General features: G+C 43.1%; 1 protein-coding gene across 1 annotated transcript in view; it reads left to right on the top strand.

The window, feature by feature from the left end:
- The window catches only part of Bmcp (uncoupling protein Bmcp mitochondrial), an 83,117-nt gene that overhangs the window by 43,861 nt on the left and 21,351 nt on the right, over positions 1-17,905 (top strand). The window contains exons 3-6 of the mRNA XM_045762158.2: positions 7,460-7,610; positions 12,210-12,346; positions 14,486-14,628; positions 17,580-17,704. Of these exons, the coding sequence (XP_045618114.1) occupies positions 7,460-7,610; positions 12,210-12,346; positions 14,486-14,628; positions 17,580-17,704 (556 nt within the window). The remainder of the gene's footprint in view (positions 1-7,459; positions 7,611-12,209; positions 12,347-14,485; positions 14,629-17,579; positions 17,705-17,905) is intronic.

The following is a 17,905-nucleotide window of genomic DNA, read 5'->3' as shown; positions in this document are numbered from 1 at the left end:
CTTGCCCAACACACACCTGAGAGAACACGTGCAGTACCACAAGTACCCCGCACCTTGCCCAACACACACCTGAGAGAACACGTGCAGTACTACAAGTACCCCGCACCTTGCCCAACACACACCTGAGAGAACACGTGCAGTACTACAAGTACCCCGCACCCTGCCCAACACACACCTGAGAGAACACGTGCAGTACTACAAGTACCCCGCACCCTGCCCAACACACACCTGAGAGAACACGTGCAGTACCACAAGTACCCCGCACCTTGCCCAACACACACCTGAGAGAACACGTGCAGTACTACAAGTACCCCGCACCCTGCCCAACACACACCTGAGAGAACACGTGCAGTACTACAAGTACCCCGCACCCTGCCCAACACACACCTGAGAGAACACGTGCAGTACTACAAGTACCCCGCACCCTGCCCAACACACACCTGAGAGAACACGTGCAGTACTACAAGTACCCCGCACCCTGCCCAACACACACCTGAGAGAACACGTGCAGTACTACAAGTACCCCGCACCCTGCCCAACACACACCTGAGAGAACACGTGCAGTACTACAAGTACCCCGCACCCTGCCCAACACACACCTGAGAGAACACGTGCAGTACCACAAGTACCCCGCACCTTGCCCAACACACACCTGAGAGAACACGTGCAGTACTACAAGTACCCCGCACCCTGCCCAACACACACCTGAGAGAACACGTGCAGTACTACAAGTACCCCGCACCCTGCCCAACACACACCTGAGAGAACACGTGCAGTACTACAAGTACCCCGCACCCTGCCCAACACACACCTGAGAGAACACGTGCAGTACTACAAGTACCCCGCACCCTGCCCAACACACACCTGAGAGAACACGTGCAGTACTACAAGTACCCCGCACCCTGCCCAACACACACCTGAGAGAACACGTGCAGTACCACAAGTACCCCGCACCTTGCCCAACACACACCTGAGAGAACACGTGCAGTACTACAAGTACCCCGCACCCTGCCCAACACACACCTGAGAGAACACGTGCAGTACTACAAGTACCCCGCACCCTGCCCAACACACACCTGAGAGAACACGTGCAGTACTACAAGTACCCCGCACCCTGCCCAACACACACCTGAGAGAACACGTGCAGTACTACAAGTACCCCGCACCCTGCCCAACACACACCTGAGAGAACACGTGCAGTACTACAAGTACCCCGCACCCTGCCCAACACACACCTGAGAGAACACGTGCAGTACTACAAGTACCCCGCACCCTGCCCAACACACACCTGAGAGAACACGTGCAGTACTACAAGTACCCCGCACCCTGCCCAACACACACCTGAGAGAACACGTGCAGTACCACAAGTACGACTGAGAGTGATGGTTTCATGTGTACACAAAGGCTGGGTGTTGAACACAGTAGACACACAAAGACTGGGTGTTGAACACAGTAGGCAGACAAAGGCTGGGTGTTGGACACAGTAAGTACACAAAGGCTGGGTGTTGAACACAGTAGGCAGACAAAGGCTGGGTGTTGGACACAGTAAGTACACAAAGGCTGGGTGTTGAACACAGTAGGCAGACAAAGGCTGGGTGTTGGACACAGTAAGTACACAAAGGCTGGGTGTTGGACACAGTAAGTACACAAAGGCTGGGTGTTGAACACAGTAGGCAGACAAAGGCTGGGTGTTGGACACAGTAAGTACACAAAGGCTGGGTGTTGAACACAGTAGGCAGACAAAGGCTGGGTGTTGGACACAGTAGGTACACAAAGGCTGGGTGTTGAACACAGTAGGCAGACAAAGGCTGGGTGTTGAACACAGTAGACAGACAAAGGCTGGGTGTTGAACACAGTAAGTACACAAAGGCTGGGTGTTGAACACAGTAGGCAGACAAAGGCTGGGTGTTGAACACAGTAAGTACACAAAGGCTGGGTGTTGAACACAGTAGGCAGACAAAGGCTGGGTGTTGGACACAGTAGGTACACAAAGGCTGGGTGTTGAACACAGTAGGCAGACAAAGGCTGGGTGTTGAACACAGTAGACAGACAAAGGCTGGGTGTTGAACACAGTAAGTACACAAAGGCTGGGTGTTGAACACAGTAGACAGACAAAGGCTGGGTGTTGAACACAGTAAGTACACAAAGGCTGGGTGTTGAACACAGTAGGCAGACAAAGGCTGGGTGTTGAACACTGTAAGTACACAAAGGCTGGGTGTTGAACACAGTAGGCAGACAAAGGCTGGGTGTTGGACACAGTAGGTACACAAAGGCTGGGTGTTGAACACAGTAGGCAGACAAAGGCTGGGTGTTGAACACAGTAGACAGACAAAGGCTGGGTGTTGAACACAGTAAGTACACAAAGGCTGGGTGTTGAACACAGTAAGTACACAAAGGCTGGGTGTTGAACACAGTAGGCAGACAAAGGCTGGGTGTTGAACACAGTAAGTACACAAAGGCTGGGTGTTGAACACAGTAGGCAGACAAAGGCTGGGTGTTGAACACAGTAGGCAGACAAAGGCTGGGTGTTGAACACAGTAGGCAGACAAAGGCTGGGTGTTGAACACAGTAGGCAGACAAAGGCTGGGTGTTGAACACAGTAGGTGAAGAGCAGCAATGACGTGAAGAAGTCAAACTTTTCTCAGATCGTAGACACTACTTTGAAATGGTCATTATATATATATATATATATATATATATATATATATATATATATATATATATATATATAATATTTTTATTTATTTATTTATTTATTTATTATTAATCACAATTGAGAATGGCGTGTGTATGAATCCCTCCCTCGCTCCCTGGGAAGACGAAGTTGATTATTCCGCCATGGAGTCTAGGACATTTATGCCATGCAGGCAGGTGGGGCGCCGTTGCGCCATGGGCACCGACTTAATTGTGTTTTAACTTAAGAACCGGTTACGATGTTTGGGTCGGTGTCACGTGGTCCAGTGGTGGTGGTCACATGTTGGAGCCTGGGGTAGGTGCTCCTCCTCCTGCTGGGGCCTGCCTCTCCTCTCTCTCCCTCACTCCTACCCTGCTCCCTCTCTCACCTACTGCCACGACTCTCATTCTTGCCTTTATTAGTTTATTATATATTTCACCTCTCTCGCCCCTTCTTTCTTTATAAATTAGGAATAAATAAATATACCTGATATATATAATAAATGTTAAACCACTCCCTGAAAGATGACCAATGGGACCAAGCAAGGCTCCCAGTTAGACTCGGGTGGGGGGGTATAGGTATTCACAAGGCGACACAGTTTGCATTGCCAGCATTCTTATCCTCGACCAGTGCTACCGGTGAATTACTGAATGAAATACTATTGGGATTTATGGTCACAAATTTGCGGACGGAGCCGGCCAGTGGGACAATCTTGCCAACGCATTTTTTTCATTGCAATGTATCTGTTATCATTTTATTAATTCTGCCAGAATTTACTTACTTAAAATTATCTGTTAGATTAGGTCTGCCCGAAACGCTGCGCGTACTAGTGGCTTTACAAGATTATAAATACTATGCTATGTATTCTCACAAACTCAATGTACCTTCTTGTATATAAATAAATAAATAAATAAACTCTCATCCTCGACCAACTTTTTCAAACGACTAAAACAGGCCAAATGGGATAGAATCCCATTTGGATCATCCAGGAAGTAATTCTGTGCCCAGTTCACACATTTGGATCATCCAGGAAGTAATTCTGTGCCCAGTTCACACATTTGGATCATCCAGGAAGTAATTCTGTGCCCAGTTCACACATTTGGATCATCCAGGAAGTAATTCTGTGCCCAGTTCACACATTTGGATCATCCAGGATGTAATTCTGTGCCCAGTTCACACATTTGGATCATCCAGGAAGTAATTCTCTGCCCAGTTCACACATTTGGATCATCCAGGAAGTAATTCTGTGCCCAGTTCACACATGCAATCTGGAGTCTCCACACGTTGACACAGACAGCTGTGAGCAACCACTCCTCACACAGTAGGCATTTTTGTGGTCATGTACAAGATAATGTTAAACGAAAAGATACACATACAAGCTTACACACACACACAGGCTAAACACTGAACCCTTTACAAATCATTTTATACAGTATTCCATCTGATATTAAATTCCATGGGCCAGATTCACGAAGGTACTTACGAATGTTATTCCTTCTTAGCGCCTTGGTGGCGGCCACGCCGGTATTCAGGTAGGCGCTAAGAAGGAAAACCTTCGCAAGTTTGGTCCGTCAGCTAAGAGTGCTGTCGACCACTCGTAGCTTTACATAAACTGGAAATAACCATTACTCCTCCTAGTGCCCCGACCCATGGTCCCGCCATGGGTCATGGCATTTCTGAGTACTGGCCCATTCTAAATGGCCGTGGGGGGGGGGGATGCATTTCTGACTACTGTACATACCATTAGCGAGCGGTATGTATAAAAAACTCAATTTTTCTCTACTACACAACACGAGCATCGATTTTATATAAACAAAAGATTATTAGTTGACGAATCTGGTGAAGAGGAGTCCTTCGTGTTAGTTATATATGCATTCTCTGCTTGGTACTTGTAGTAATTATGTCTTTTATAATAGTAGAATTAGTTTTTATAATAGCAAGATATTATACCAGTAGTTATTGAGTAAATAAACACTGGTGAACATGAAATATGAGAGAAGGTGGCTGGTGGGAACATTTACTATCACCAAATGCTCCACTGCACAAATGATGTTAGGTAAGAAGGGTAAAAACTTTAAAAACTTCTCTCATTGAATACTTAAACCTATAATTATGACTGTATGGACTATTTTGACCTGTTAAAAAAGAGAGAGGGAAGTAGGGGTCCAAGACCTCTTCCTGTTACACAATTTGGCTGTGTAACAATAAGTAATTTATTTATTTATTTATTTATTTATATATATATATATATATATATATATATATATATATATATATATATATATATATATATATATATATATATATGTCGTACCTAGTAGCCAGAACGCACTTCTCTGCCTACTATGCAAGGCCAGATTTGCTTAATAAGCCAAGTTTTCCTGAATTATTATATTTTCTCTAATTTTTTTCTTATGAAATGATAAAGCTACCCATTTCATTATATATGAGGTTAATTTTTTTTATTGGAGTTAAAATTAACGTAGATATATGACCAAACCTAATCAACCCTACCTAACCTAACCTAACCTATCTTTATAGGTTAGGTTCGGTTAGGTAGCCGAAAAAGTTAGGTTAGGTTAAGTTAGGTAGGTTAGGTAGTCGAAAAACAATTAATTCATGAAAACTTGGCTTATTAGGCAAATTTGGCCTTGCATAGTAGGCTGAGAAGTGCGTTCTGGCTACTAGGTACGACATATATATATATATATATATATATATATATATATATATATATATATATATATATATATATATATATATATATGTAAAAGAAGGTACATTGGGTTTGTGAGGATACATAGCATGGTATTTACATTCTTGTAAAGCCACTAGTACGCGCAGCGTTTCAGGCAGGTCCTTAACCTAACAGATAATTTTAAGTAGGTAAATTCTAGCAAAATTTATAAAATGTTAACAAGTACATTGCAAGAAAAAATGAGATGAGAGAGATTAGTTTGCATATTAAAGCACATCAGTAGCTCTAATTGATTGCATTGACAGCTTGATTTGTAATTTAACCAAAATTAATAGGCACAATACAGCATTTTGATAGCACATATAAGAAGACAGCAATGATCACAATAGTAAAGTTGCTTGGATTAGGTACATAAAAATTGGGGGATTGGGTAGCACTAGATACAGTGCAATTTTAAGGCACAAGGTAGGGAACTATAAACATGAAATTAGGCACTTTTTGTGTTTTGTTTTTTTTTCAATGAGGCAAATATAGAATAAATATAGTCAAATATAGGAATAAAAATGAGGCAAATATAGAATTTTGAAAAAAGCACAAGGTATGAAAACTATGAAGATGAAATTAGGTACCATTTGGTTTTCTTATTGAATGAGCCAAATGTTGGACAGCTTTTCAACTCTTTAGGGAGTGAGTTCCATAGACTACGTCCCTTTATTTGCATAGTGTTTACACAGATTAAGTTTGACTCTGGGGATATCAAAGCTGTAAAAATATTGATGCAGTTATTTAAATAAATAACTTAGCCGGCACTTAGGAACCTTCGTAGCAAACCTACTTATGAAGAAATACATGGAGCTTCGTAAATCTAGGTTCATATTGGCAATGTAATATTAAATATTCCATTAGGATACTGCCTGAAACGCTATGCGTGTTAGTAGCTTTGCAAGAATGTTCAAATACCTGTCTCATATGTGACAAGAAAAGTAGGTGGTATTGCAGTCTCTAGGCAGATGGAATGCCAATCACATAAAACAATAAAAAAAAGTAAAAAAAAAGTAAAAAAAAACTTAAACTGCAAATTGTCTTCACAATGAGGTAAACTGTAGGATAAAGCAGAGGGAAAAATCATTTAAAAATACTTTACTTTGATAGAAAAATGAAATTAAACAAATTACAAAACAAAATATCCAGGCTTGGCTCTAATACAAAGTGCAAAACAAACAAAATGTGCAATCAATTTACGTTACATTAATGTGCAAATAATATATGGTGCAGGAATACTATGTCAAACTGAATAGCTCTGTTACCATACCGGAGCATGTCAACAGGTCTACTCAACAGAGCACTCAAGAGTAATCTGAACTGTAGTGGGGTAGGTAGCCCTATATATATACGATAACGGCTGTGCAGATGGCGCTGGTAACTTCTTTAACTATTAACCGGCTCTTAAACTGTTTGTTTCGGATGGGGTGAGCTCCCAGCGACCCAGGTGCGAGGTGGGGGGTGATGGGCAGTGGTGTATAGGGGGCTGGAGATACTGTCTAGACGTCTGGAAGTAGTAGTAGTTGTTCTTGTGGCTGCAGTACTTGCATATATATAGATCTGATATGGGTAGAATAGGTGATGATGGAGCAAGCTAAATCTCTTCCTAGAGATTTTATCGCGACATGTGTAATATCACCAACCCGTTGTACCTTCTTGTGAATATATTATTATTATTATTATTATTATTATTATTATTATTATTATTATTATTATAATTATTATTATAATTATTATTATTATATAGCATAAGGGGAGCTACCTGCAGAAAAATTCATGTCAGCTTGTACTTTTCACATAGCATTAAGTGTTACTGTACCCCAATAAATTTAAGAGCAAATTCACATCAAATAATTTGTTTTGGCCAAAATGCTGTGTAATGATTGGCTTTTTGTAATATATAGTTACTGTACCTACTAATTAACCATGGTAATATGTACCTCTATATATCTTCCATATTATTATTATTATTATTATTATTATTATTATTATTTATTTGTCATTGCTTGCTAGTTTTACTTATACTGCTATTCTCTCATTTACAGGGACGTTTCCCATTGACACAACCAAAACACGGCTACAGATCCAGGGTGGACGATGTGACGCTGGGGAAGTAATAACAAAACGCTATCGTGGAATGCTCCATGCACTTCTCAAGATATCTAACGAGGAGGGGATCCGAGCACTCTATTTTGGGTATGTAGAAAGTTATCCCGGAGGTATGTGAACTGTATAAGAGAGTTGTGTTTGGAGTAGAGTACAATGTTACCATCTTTTACCATTCCCAATTACCTGCCTGCCACTCACTAAGTTGCACTTAAAACCAATATTGTGCTTAACAACAATAACAACAACAGTGTTCTTACAATTGATCAGTTAGGTGCCAGTGACCTTGTTACTGTAGCAAATAAAATATTTACAATATATTGACCTCTTAGAGTAAGCAAGTGGTGGAATTCTTCATAAATTTTTCATGCTCATGATATTTAAAAATGCATTTACTGTATTTGCTGGTTTTATACCATAGCAAATATGTTAATGTTATTTATTAATCAAAATGAACACTAAACATTTTCTAAGAATTCGATCACTTGCTTACTCTAGAGGCTCTCCATTATGGGTTAATGAATTTTATAAGGATATTTTGTGGGCAAAAAAAACAACAACATTGAATGTAATGAGATGCCTCTCTCTGGGCGACTCTTGGTGGCTTCCTGAAGCTATCTCACCGAGTTAGCTTTCCATTATACAGTCAGAGGCATGATGTCGGCTTTCTGGGGATGAGAACCAGACCCTGTCCACCCCCTCCCTCACAGAGGCACAGAAAACAGGGGATTGTTATGATCAGTCTCAGTGGGAAAGCAATAACACAAACAACTTCACGGTTCATAAAAACAAAGCACCAAAATAGACACCACAAAAGAATCACTAACAAAATGATTAAATAAAATTTGGAAAGGACCTCCCCCCCCCCCCCTTCCTAGTGCACAGAGCTGTCAAAAGTTGGCATCTTGGCTTCAAGCTGGCGTCTACTCCTTCTGAAGCTGATAGACCACGAACTTATGCTCCTGGCCAGCCCATCCTTAAAAACAAATCCAAATTCCATGTACCCACCAAACCCCCCCTGTTTATGAATGAAAAACTGTTCACAAACGACTCACAACTGATGACGTCCAAACACTTCTGGAGAAACTGATGACTTTTGTTTGAACCACAACACTGTAAATTCTTCACCCACATACTACAAATACAGTAATCACCAACAGAACCTAAACAACTAACCTAACCAATGTCTAAATATGTACAATAGGTAGGTAGGCATCATGCTGTCTTGGGAGACTATAGACTTGCACTCTGGTTGCCAAGGCTGGAGTATCCTCTCCAGGGCACAAAGTCTGGGTAGGTCGATATGGAGGAGAAGCTGTTACCCATGCAGCAGGTCTTTCCCCATCCCCATCTCCATGATGTTAAAATTGTCTAATGAAAAGGCAAATGCCAATATGCTTGGTTCCAGTGCTGTCACAGGAACTGCCAGAACGAGGTTAAAGTCAACAATGAACTGCCTTAGGGACTCCAGCTCTGGATTTTTCCTCGAGGTTGACTCCTGAATCCCAAAAGTGGGTATGGCCACGAGGCAGCGGAGGTTTGAGATCAGGGTTTTCATTCCAACTTGATACCTGGTTGATGGGTTTCTGGGAGTTCTTGTACTCCCTAGTTCTACTACTACTACTACTACTACTACTACTAAAGCGGCATTTCATTACATTCAATGCTGATTTTCTGGGGGAGCCCCTTGGAGGCTCCCATATGGCTAACCAACCACAGAGAAGGAAGACATGGGACTTACGAGGGAAGAGGTTAGGCAGCAGCTACAAACATGTGAAAGAGAAATCTGACCATGGCTTTCCTGTCTGGCACAAGCCAAACTAGAACCAGGAAAAATTATTTGATAGCAAGCTGCCAAGACCCAGTTAATTTCCAAAACCCTCGAGTCTGAAAAACAGCCAATTACTGTACTTAAGAGGAAAGACAGCAGCCAAAGCCACAAACTTAGACAATGTGGGCCTGAGGGCTGGCTAGTGTTAATTACACTGTAGATGACCTGGAACAAATTTGCCATGGAATGGGGACCAAGAAAACTGTATTAAGTGTGTTCACTGAAGAAGAATGGGTGGCACACAGGTAGCATTGAACTGTGGCAATCTGACATAACAGAAGATACATCAGACATCAAGCTGCCTGTTGAGCCTCATCACTACAGTACAAAAACAAAGATAACAGACAGAGGCTGTAGCTAAATTAGAGATTTAGTGAACTGGAGCATCACTGTCTCAGGGCAGAGGGTAACTTCCAACCAACAGGCAGCATTCAGAGGCAGAGTACATGACTGGCGACATGTAGCAATGCTAACAGACACCCCTCAAACTCGCACATTGTGAGTGTATACCTGGAGCGTACCTGGAGAGGGTTCAGGGAGTTCTACTACTCCCCGAGCCCGGCCTAAGGCCAGGCTCGACTTGTGATAACTTGGTCCAACAGGCCGTTGCTTGGAGTGGCCCGCAGGCCCACATACCCACTACAGCCTGGTTGGTCTGGTACTTTTTGCAAGAACTTAGATAAGTGCCTCTTGAATACATCCACCTTTATTCCAGCAGTGTGGGCTCTGTGTGTCAATATACAGTATCACAAGCAACACTGTAGACCTGCAAGGAAGGGGCCAGAACCTAAAGGTCACTGAGCAAGCAGGACAGCCAGCACTAGAGACTCCAGAAGAACTGACACCAAGGTAAGGTAAGGTAACTATCAGGAGAAAGTACCAAGTCATTACTGCTACAGTACTGTATATAGCTCTTGGAAAGGATAAGGATTTAGGAGTGCACAGAGGAAAGGAATAGTGCCCAACCACTTGGATGGTCAGGGACTGACTGCCAATCTGCAAGAAGCAAGATCACCACTCGACCATCCAGTCCAAGTGGTTGGGTGAACTGACTCCAAACACATCCTAAAGTATAAACATGGCTGCAAAGGGCATCAGTGGAGTGCTATATAAATAAGCATGCATACCCTAATGCACCCCACAGGTAAACGAGCAGAATGCCCCCAATCGTAGGGTATCCTTCAGGAGCCACAACTAATATACTACCCAGGGCTAGGCTCTCCACCCCAGTCACCAGGCCTTTCAGGGCCAAATTCTTAAACACACCAGAGAAGTAACTGTTAGTGCCGGGGCAATACTAAACAAGCACTTCGAGAAGGGTCACCTTAAAATTTTGCAGTTCATAGCACAGCCACACAAAAAGTCACGTTTGTAAACATATGCTTATGAGCAAATAAGAAAGATTAGGATTAGTAAACAAGCAAATGGCTCTTACAGGACAAAGTCACTTTGTCTTGTGCCGTGCCATCACTTATCTTTAAAATTACAGGCCATCACTTATCTTTAAAATCACAGGCCATCACTTATCTTCAAAATGCAGAATAGAACCACTGAGGAGTAGAGGTGCCATAGGCACAGTGACCACTGTCTGAACATCAGAGGTCCACAGCTGTTCAACACCCTCCCAGCAAGCAGTAGAAATACTGCCGGAACAAAGGTAAATGTATTCAAGAGAGACACTTAGATAAGTGCCTCTTGCAAGAAGTGCCAGATCAACTAAGCTGTAGTGGATATGTGGGCTGCGGGCCACTCCAAGCAACAGCCTGGTGGACCAAGTTATCACTAGTCTAGCCTGGCTTCAGACTGGGCTCCAGGCCGGGCTCAGGAAGTAAAAGAACTCCCAGAACCCTCTCCAGGTATGCTCTAGGTAAGCAAGTTGGACTCGCTTGGGCAGGCAACTGGGAAAAACTGACCGAGGCCGCATCAGTGACAGAACTGAGCCGATGTCAGCTTGGAGCTGAAACAAAAGCTGTTGGCAGCTCTGTGCACCAAGGTGTTTTTTGTATCAACTTTCTGGTAAACCATTTTGTTATGAGTGATTTTGTGGAGTCTGTTGGCTGTTTCAGCACTTCATTTTCATGGTAAAATGTAGTTGTTGGTATTCAAATCTTTCTGGTTTGTCTCCCAGTGAAGATGACCATAACAAAGGCTTGCTCTCTGTGCCTCTGTGAGGGAAGGTGAGTGGACAGGTTCTAGCAGGTCCCTGCCTATGACTAATGTGCCTGAGGACAGTAATGGAAAGGTGTCTAGCATATTTTCTGAGGCTCACCCCAGGAAACAAATTTAGAATGTTTTATCATACAGTGTCAAGAGTTTTTTTTAGGGAAAACAATGTGTATTGAATTAATGATGGACAAAAATAAGTGTCCCGCCCTCCAGAAAATGCAGTAACTACATTTAGAAGTCCTGCCTTTATCAAGCCATAAGGCACTTGGGTAGAAAGATGGTCAAAAACTTTATCATCTTGAAATCTAGTTTTTGGCACTAAAGGTAATCCAATTTCTTTATCAGTAGAGTACAGTATATTTTCATTGATTAATTACCATATTTTTCTGGCAGATGTGATGCACAGTAAATGTTTTGTCCATTACCAACTAAATACTGTATTTTGTTTATACTGTATTACAGAATCATTTCTTTTCCCCAACAAAACCACTTGAAAGTAATTTTACTTAAATGAATGATGAAACGTACTAAAAATCATAAGTTTCCATAAAATATCCTTAAAATCGGTGTCTTATGCACCAGAAAATAGTGATAATGTTTCATCTTAGGATTAAGGTTTTGAACGTTGGCTGAAAGCTGTAGATAATATTAACCAAGCTGGTGTTTGAACATTATTGATGTTTTCCCTGCAGAATAGCACCAGCTGTACTCCGTCAAGCTACATATGGAACGATCAAGTTTGGGTTATATTATTCCCTCAAGCAGATGCTAGTTAATAATCCCGAAGAAGAAAGACTTGGCATCAATGTGTTCTGTGCCGTCACTGCAGGTAAACTGACACTTAGGCTTTATATTATCCCTTTCTCTCAATTAAAAATGTAATTCTTTGCCTAACAAGAAGAATGTGAACCCAAGCAACCCACCTAATGCATCAAAGCCAATGCATAGAAAAGCCAGTCTTATGATGCTTTAATTTTTATTAATAAGTCACATTTTTAACGTATAAATTTGAGTGGTAAACATGAGGCCAACGAGAGAAAAGGAGCATTAAGACCCAGAGATAAATGTGGCTGTGAGGAATTTAATGATGTTTTTAGAACAGTGGTTCCTAACCTTTTCACCAGCAAGGACCCCTTGTATTTAATAATTAATTTTTCCATGCATGCCCAGTTTTTGAAAGGTCTGTCTAGTCAAGAAGCAGAGTTTATTAACTAACAACTTAAAAATATATCTACATATCTCTACAAATATATCTCAACTTAAAAATATATCTACATAATTGAGTATCTAATTAAATAAATGGCAGTATTAAGTTAAATGAGATGGTTGATGCTGCTTTGTTGAAACAATATTTCAGACTTCAAGTTCAGTGCCAAACAGTTTTAAGGGTTGATCAGGTTCCACATTCATCCTCTTTATGTATTTTGATTTTATAAAATAGCTGGGAGAGCTGTTCACATAGTACTCACCTAGTTGTGCTTGCGGGAGTTGAGCTCTGGCTTTTTGGTTCCGCCTCTCAACTGTCAATCAACTTGTGTACAGATTCCTGAGAAGTGTAGTTTCTTAGTAGTGTAGTGGTGTAGCATGTAGTGAGGAATGGTATTAAATATCTCAGTGGTTTGGGTGCCAGTTCTGGGAATTCATTTTTCACATTCAACCAAAGTCTGACAAGATGTACTGAAGGAAACTACCTCAGTGATGTCACACAAAAGTTCAACAAGATTATTTTCTTCTTTTTGTTGTTAAATATTTACAAAAAAATTATATCTACATACAATGGATCCCAAATACACTTATTGGCATTGGGAGGAGGAAAATATTCCCTAAAACTGTTGTTGAAACCTTGCAAGTGCTGAATGAAAAGGTTCGTTACTTCTTGAGAGAGAGAGAGAGAGAGAGAGAGAGAGAGAGAGAGAGAGAGAGAGAGAGAGAGAGAGAGAGAGAGAGAGAGAGAGAGAGAGAGAGAGAGAGAGAGAGAGAGGTCATCCTCAGATGCTGCAAGGAAGTCTGTGTCAAAGTATTCAAACACACCGCTCTCCACACGTTTGGACCACAGGTCTAATTTCATGATCATGGATTCCACTATGCCTTCAACTTTAATCATTATTACAGCTCTCTCTTCTAGACTCAAATTTAGGCCATTGAATTTTTTTTTTTTTTTTAGTTGTACAGTACAGTATTTTTATACAATAAATTTGTTGGCATGTAAAAATATTATTTACTATGTAACATAATTCGGACATATGCAATGACCAATCCTTCAATTGTCCGGGATCTCGTACCCTCATGTCCCATAACACACCACAAATTGCACCACTCGCAATATACATAAAGCGTCCCATTTTAAATACTAATCCCTTGTATGCATACTAACATGGAGACGTGTCACAAACTTGTCAAGATATAGAACCATACAACCAGGGAGCCGGTCGGCCGAGCGGACAGCACGCTGTACTTGTGATCCTGTGGTCCCGGGTTCGATCCCAGGCGCCGGCGAGAAACAATGGGCAGAGTTTCTTTCACCCTATGCCCCTGTTACCTAGCAGTAAAATAGGTACCTGGGTGTTAGTCAGCTGTCACGGGCTGCTTCCTGGGGTTGGAGGCCTGGTCGAGGACCGGGCCGCGGGGACACTAAAAAAGCCCCGAAATCATCTCAAGATAACCATCTCAAGAAGATACAATGGCAAGATTCAAACAACCCTGCATGTAATACTTGATTTTGTACAAATATACAGAAAGTTTTCAGACTTACTGTATATTTACTGTAGAATACAGGTTTTCCTGTATTCTACAGTGCTCTTAAAATATTGGTCACTTGGGCTTCATTACTGAAACTTGTTTCCTACTTATTATAAATTTCTTGTTTTAGATATAGTTTGGTGCTTGTATTACTCAACCACTTGGAATTTACTGTGCTTGTGTTATGTGCCCATTTGTAGTCTATTCCTATCTGTATCTTTAAACTCAGGGGTGGTGGCTAGTGCGATGGCAAACCCTACAGATGTGCTGAAGGTGCGGTTACAGAGTGGACGTGCAGAATTCAAGGAGAAAAGCCTTCTTCAAGCGTTTCTCAGTATTTACCACCAAGAAGGTATTCAGGGTCTATGGAGGGTAAGCTATATTTTAGTAAATTTGGTGTACATTCATTGTATATACAGTTTTCTGTGGTGGGGTCCCTCCGGCTTCCTGGAGCTTACAGGGCTGATATGTATGTATTAGACCGTGGCATCAGTCAATTCGATTGCAATTCTAATGCTTTCCGGGGATTACCAGGTTCCTACCTACCATGTTCTGGCTACCATGAGCCAGAACCTGGCCCCCCCTCAGAGAGGCACAAGGAGCAATGGCCTATAGAAACCTCCATGTGGTTGGAAGCATTCAGTGTTGCTATACTGTATATAGAAGCATCGACCGAGTTAGACACCCAGGAAAGTAGGCATCCCAAAACAGACTCCACCTGGTTCAAAATTGTTATCGAAAGCCGAACTATCAAGCAGAATTCCCCAATCCAAAAACAAGCAAACAAGCAACGACTTCACAACCACCGCCGCGCTGCTGTCTGCGCAGCTCCCCCCTCCCTGGGAGGGGGAAAGGGGAACCCCAGACCCCTCGTGCCAGCCATCCAACTCCAGTTCTGAGGCTGATGTGCTGAGTGGCGGTCGTTCAACTCTAGCCCCTGTCTCTGAACAGTGCTGTGCCTTTGCGGTGTTGTTCTTCTATGTGGTAGTGTGTGAGCCAGTAGTACACTGAGTACTGTACTGGGGCCACATGCGCCTAGGGCCATCTTCCCTAGGTGCCCTGTAAGAACTGCCCTTGCGGCTTGGGGTTATCTTCCACAAGTTGTTCGGGAATTACCTCCGTAGGGATCTTTTGCTACTCGGTGATTGCCCACCCTTGGAGTCAGCTGGGGTTTTCATAGCCGCTGTTTGACTTTGGGTAGGAAGTCGTATCTCAGGTACTGTGCAGCTTGTCACCTATTATCACAGTAGCATGTTCTGTTTCTCCTGGAGATGTTGTACTTTTGCAGGGTTTTTCTTTTCTTTTTGTTTGTTACCTGGTGGTGGGGGGGGGGGGGGGGCAGTCTGCCACTTGGACCCTCTGTTATTCTTGTGGTCGCCCACTAGGTCCGTGATTGTATACGTCGCAGGGGTTCAGGTTTAATTGTTCTCTCAGTAGTTTGGGCCAACCGCTTAGCAGTGCCTTGCCTGGGCTTCCCTTAGCAGTCAGCCTAAGGGCCCTGGAGAACCCCACTGGGGCACATTGGTCCAATAGATGCATCCTCTGGGTCCCATCTCGCCTTGTGCGAGTTCAAAGGTTGCTCTGTCCCGTTGTCTCAGGGTGACATTCACTAATTTTGCCTCAGGCTGCCTGTTGGGTCGATGACACCTTTGATCCGGAGCCCTGCGAGTGGTGTTCCTTGCTGGTGCTCCAGTTCACCCAGTCCACTGATACTGATAATCAGGTAAGCATTCAAAGCTTCTGCTTTGAATGCAAGGTTTCGGTTGCTGCAACACGCTAGGCTGGTTACCTTTCCGGATGCCCTGCAGCTGCCCTGCTTTGGCTATAGGGACTCGGACTTGGGGGCATTAGTCGCTTAGACTTTGGTTTCGTCAGCACTCCCTCGTCCTTTCCCTGCTGTTGTTTGTTGGGTTTTGCCTCCGGGGCCTTGCATCGGCTGCTGCATCGCCGGCTTTCTCTTTGGATTTTTCTGGGTTCAGTACCGTGGCGCCTACCTAAGCCCTCGCTCTATGTGTACACTGCTGGCATCGTCTCTTGGCTGGGGTTTTGTGACCAGTGCTTACCAGGCCAGTCAGGATCAGTGGGGTCTGTCTTTCCATCAGGCACATAGCACAGTGTGGGAGTTCGTGGCAGTGTGGCTGTCACTTCAGAGGGTTCATATCACTCGTGGATCAACGATCTGGCTCCATTCAGACTGCACCCTGGTGGTTCATTGCCTAAACCAAGGGGGATTTGATGTAGTCCTTACTGTTTGGAGCTGGTTGCTTCGGGTGATTCGTCTGCTGAGTTTGGCTCTCCTAGCGGTTCACATCCAGGTGGGGTGTCCAACATCATAGCGGACAGCCTGTGCCAGTTCATTCCCCTTTCCCTGGAATGGACAGTCGATGCCGACTCGTTCAGTTGGCTCTGCCGGATGTACAGACACCTGGAGGTGGACCTCTTCGCATCGGCATGGTCGAGGAGTCTCCCGGTATAAGTGGTGCCCTTCACCAACTGTGAGGCCATCGGGTTCAATGCCTTTTGGCAGGACTGCTCGAGGTGGGGTTACCTTTCCCTCTTTTCCCCGGTTCCTCTGTTACTTCGGGTTCTGGCTTGGTTGGAGACTTACCAGGGGAGAGTTGTCCTGTTGGCCCCTTGATGGCTGGCCCAGCCTTGGTTTCTGGCGCTGCTTGCTGGGTGTTCGAACCCAGGGACTTTTCTACAGCTCTGCCACTTCCAGCGGATAGGTCCAGTCCTTTATGTGGCTCTTCTGATGCGGGTCTATCTCCACTTGTATGGTGATCAGGTGGCTTCATTGATGGTGTTCCACCTGCGTGTTTCGTCTCGGCGGCAGTATGAAGTTTCCAGGTCGATGGCAAACATGGAATGCTTCCAACCACATGGAGGTTTCTATAGGGCCATTGCTCCTCGTGCCTCTCTGAGGGGGCCAGGTTCTTGCTCGTGGTCCCCTGTAGGCAAGAACTCCAATCGAATTGACTGATGCCAGTCTAATACATACATATCAGCCCGGTAAGCTCCTGGAAGCCTCTGGGACTTGCCCAGAAAATGACATTTCATTACATTCAACGCCGGTTTTTTTTTCTTTTTTTTTAATAATGAATGTTAATGGAGATATAAATAAAGTTATGATGTTGAAGTTCCAGGATGGGACAAAATGCAATCACTTTTATTTTTATGGTTGTGGGGTTGGTTATTTGTTTCTGCCATGCTATTGTGACTTAATCTTTGCATATATACTGTTCTATATAAAGTATGTAACTCTTTATTAGTGCATAACATAAAAGGTTAATTTAGAAGTGTTTAACAGATAACTTTTTCTTCAGGGAGTGTGTCCAACTGCTCAAAGAGCAGGTGTGATCGTAGGTGTGGAGCTACCAATTTACGACATGTGCAAACATTATTTTATAAAGATGAACTTGCTGCCTGACAATGCCACGAACCATTTCCTGTAGGTCACTCAGCACGTTCTGTACCTTTTGTGGTGTTATAGTACAGGTGTTTTTGTGTAGGGCAACCTGCAGAGTTAGGCACTACAAACTGTATTGAAGACTTATATGGACACTGGTACTAATTAGTTACGTAGAGCATCTTTACTGCATTTAATGTGAAGGTATATTAATTTTTTTATTTATTTTAATTTTCTTATTTA

Source organism: Procambarus clarkii, chromosome 14, assembly GCF_040958095.1.
Source record: "Procambarus clarkii isolate CNS0578487 chromosome 14, FALCON_Pclarkii_2.0, whole genome shotgun sequence".
Lineage (NCBI taxonomy): Eukaryota > Metazoa > Arthropoda > Malacostraca > Decapoda > Cambaridae > Procambarus > Procambarus clarkii.
This window is presented reverse-complemented; position numbering and strand designations above follow the sequence as displayed.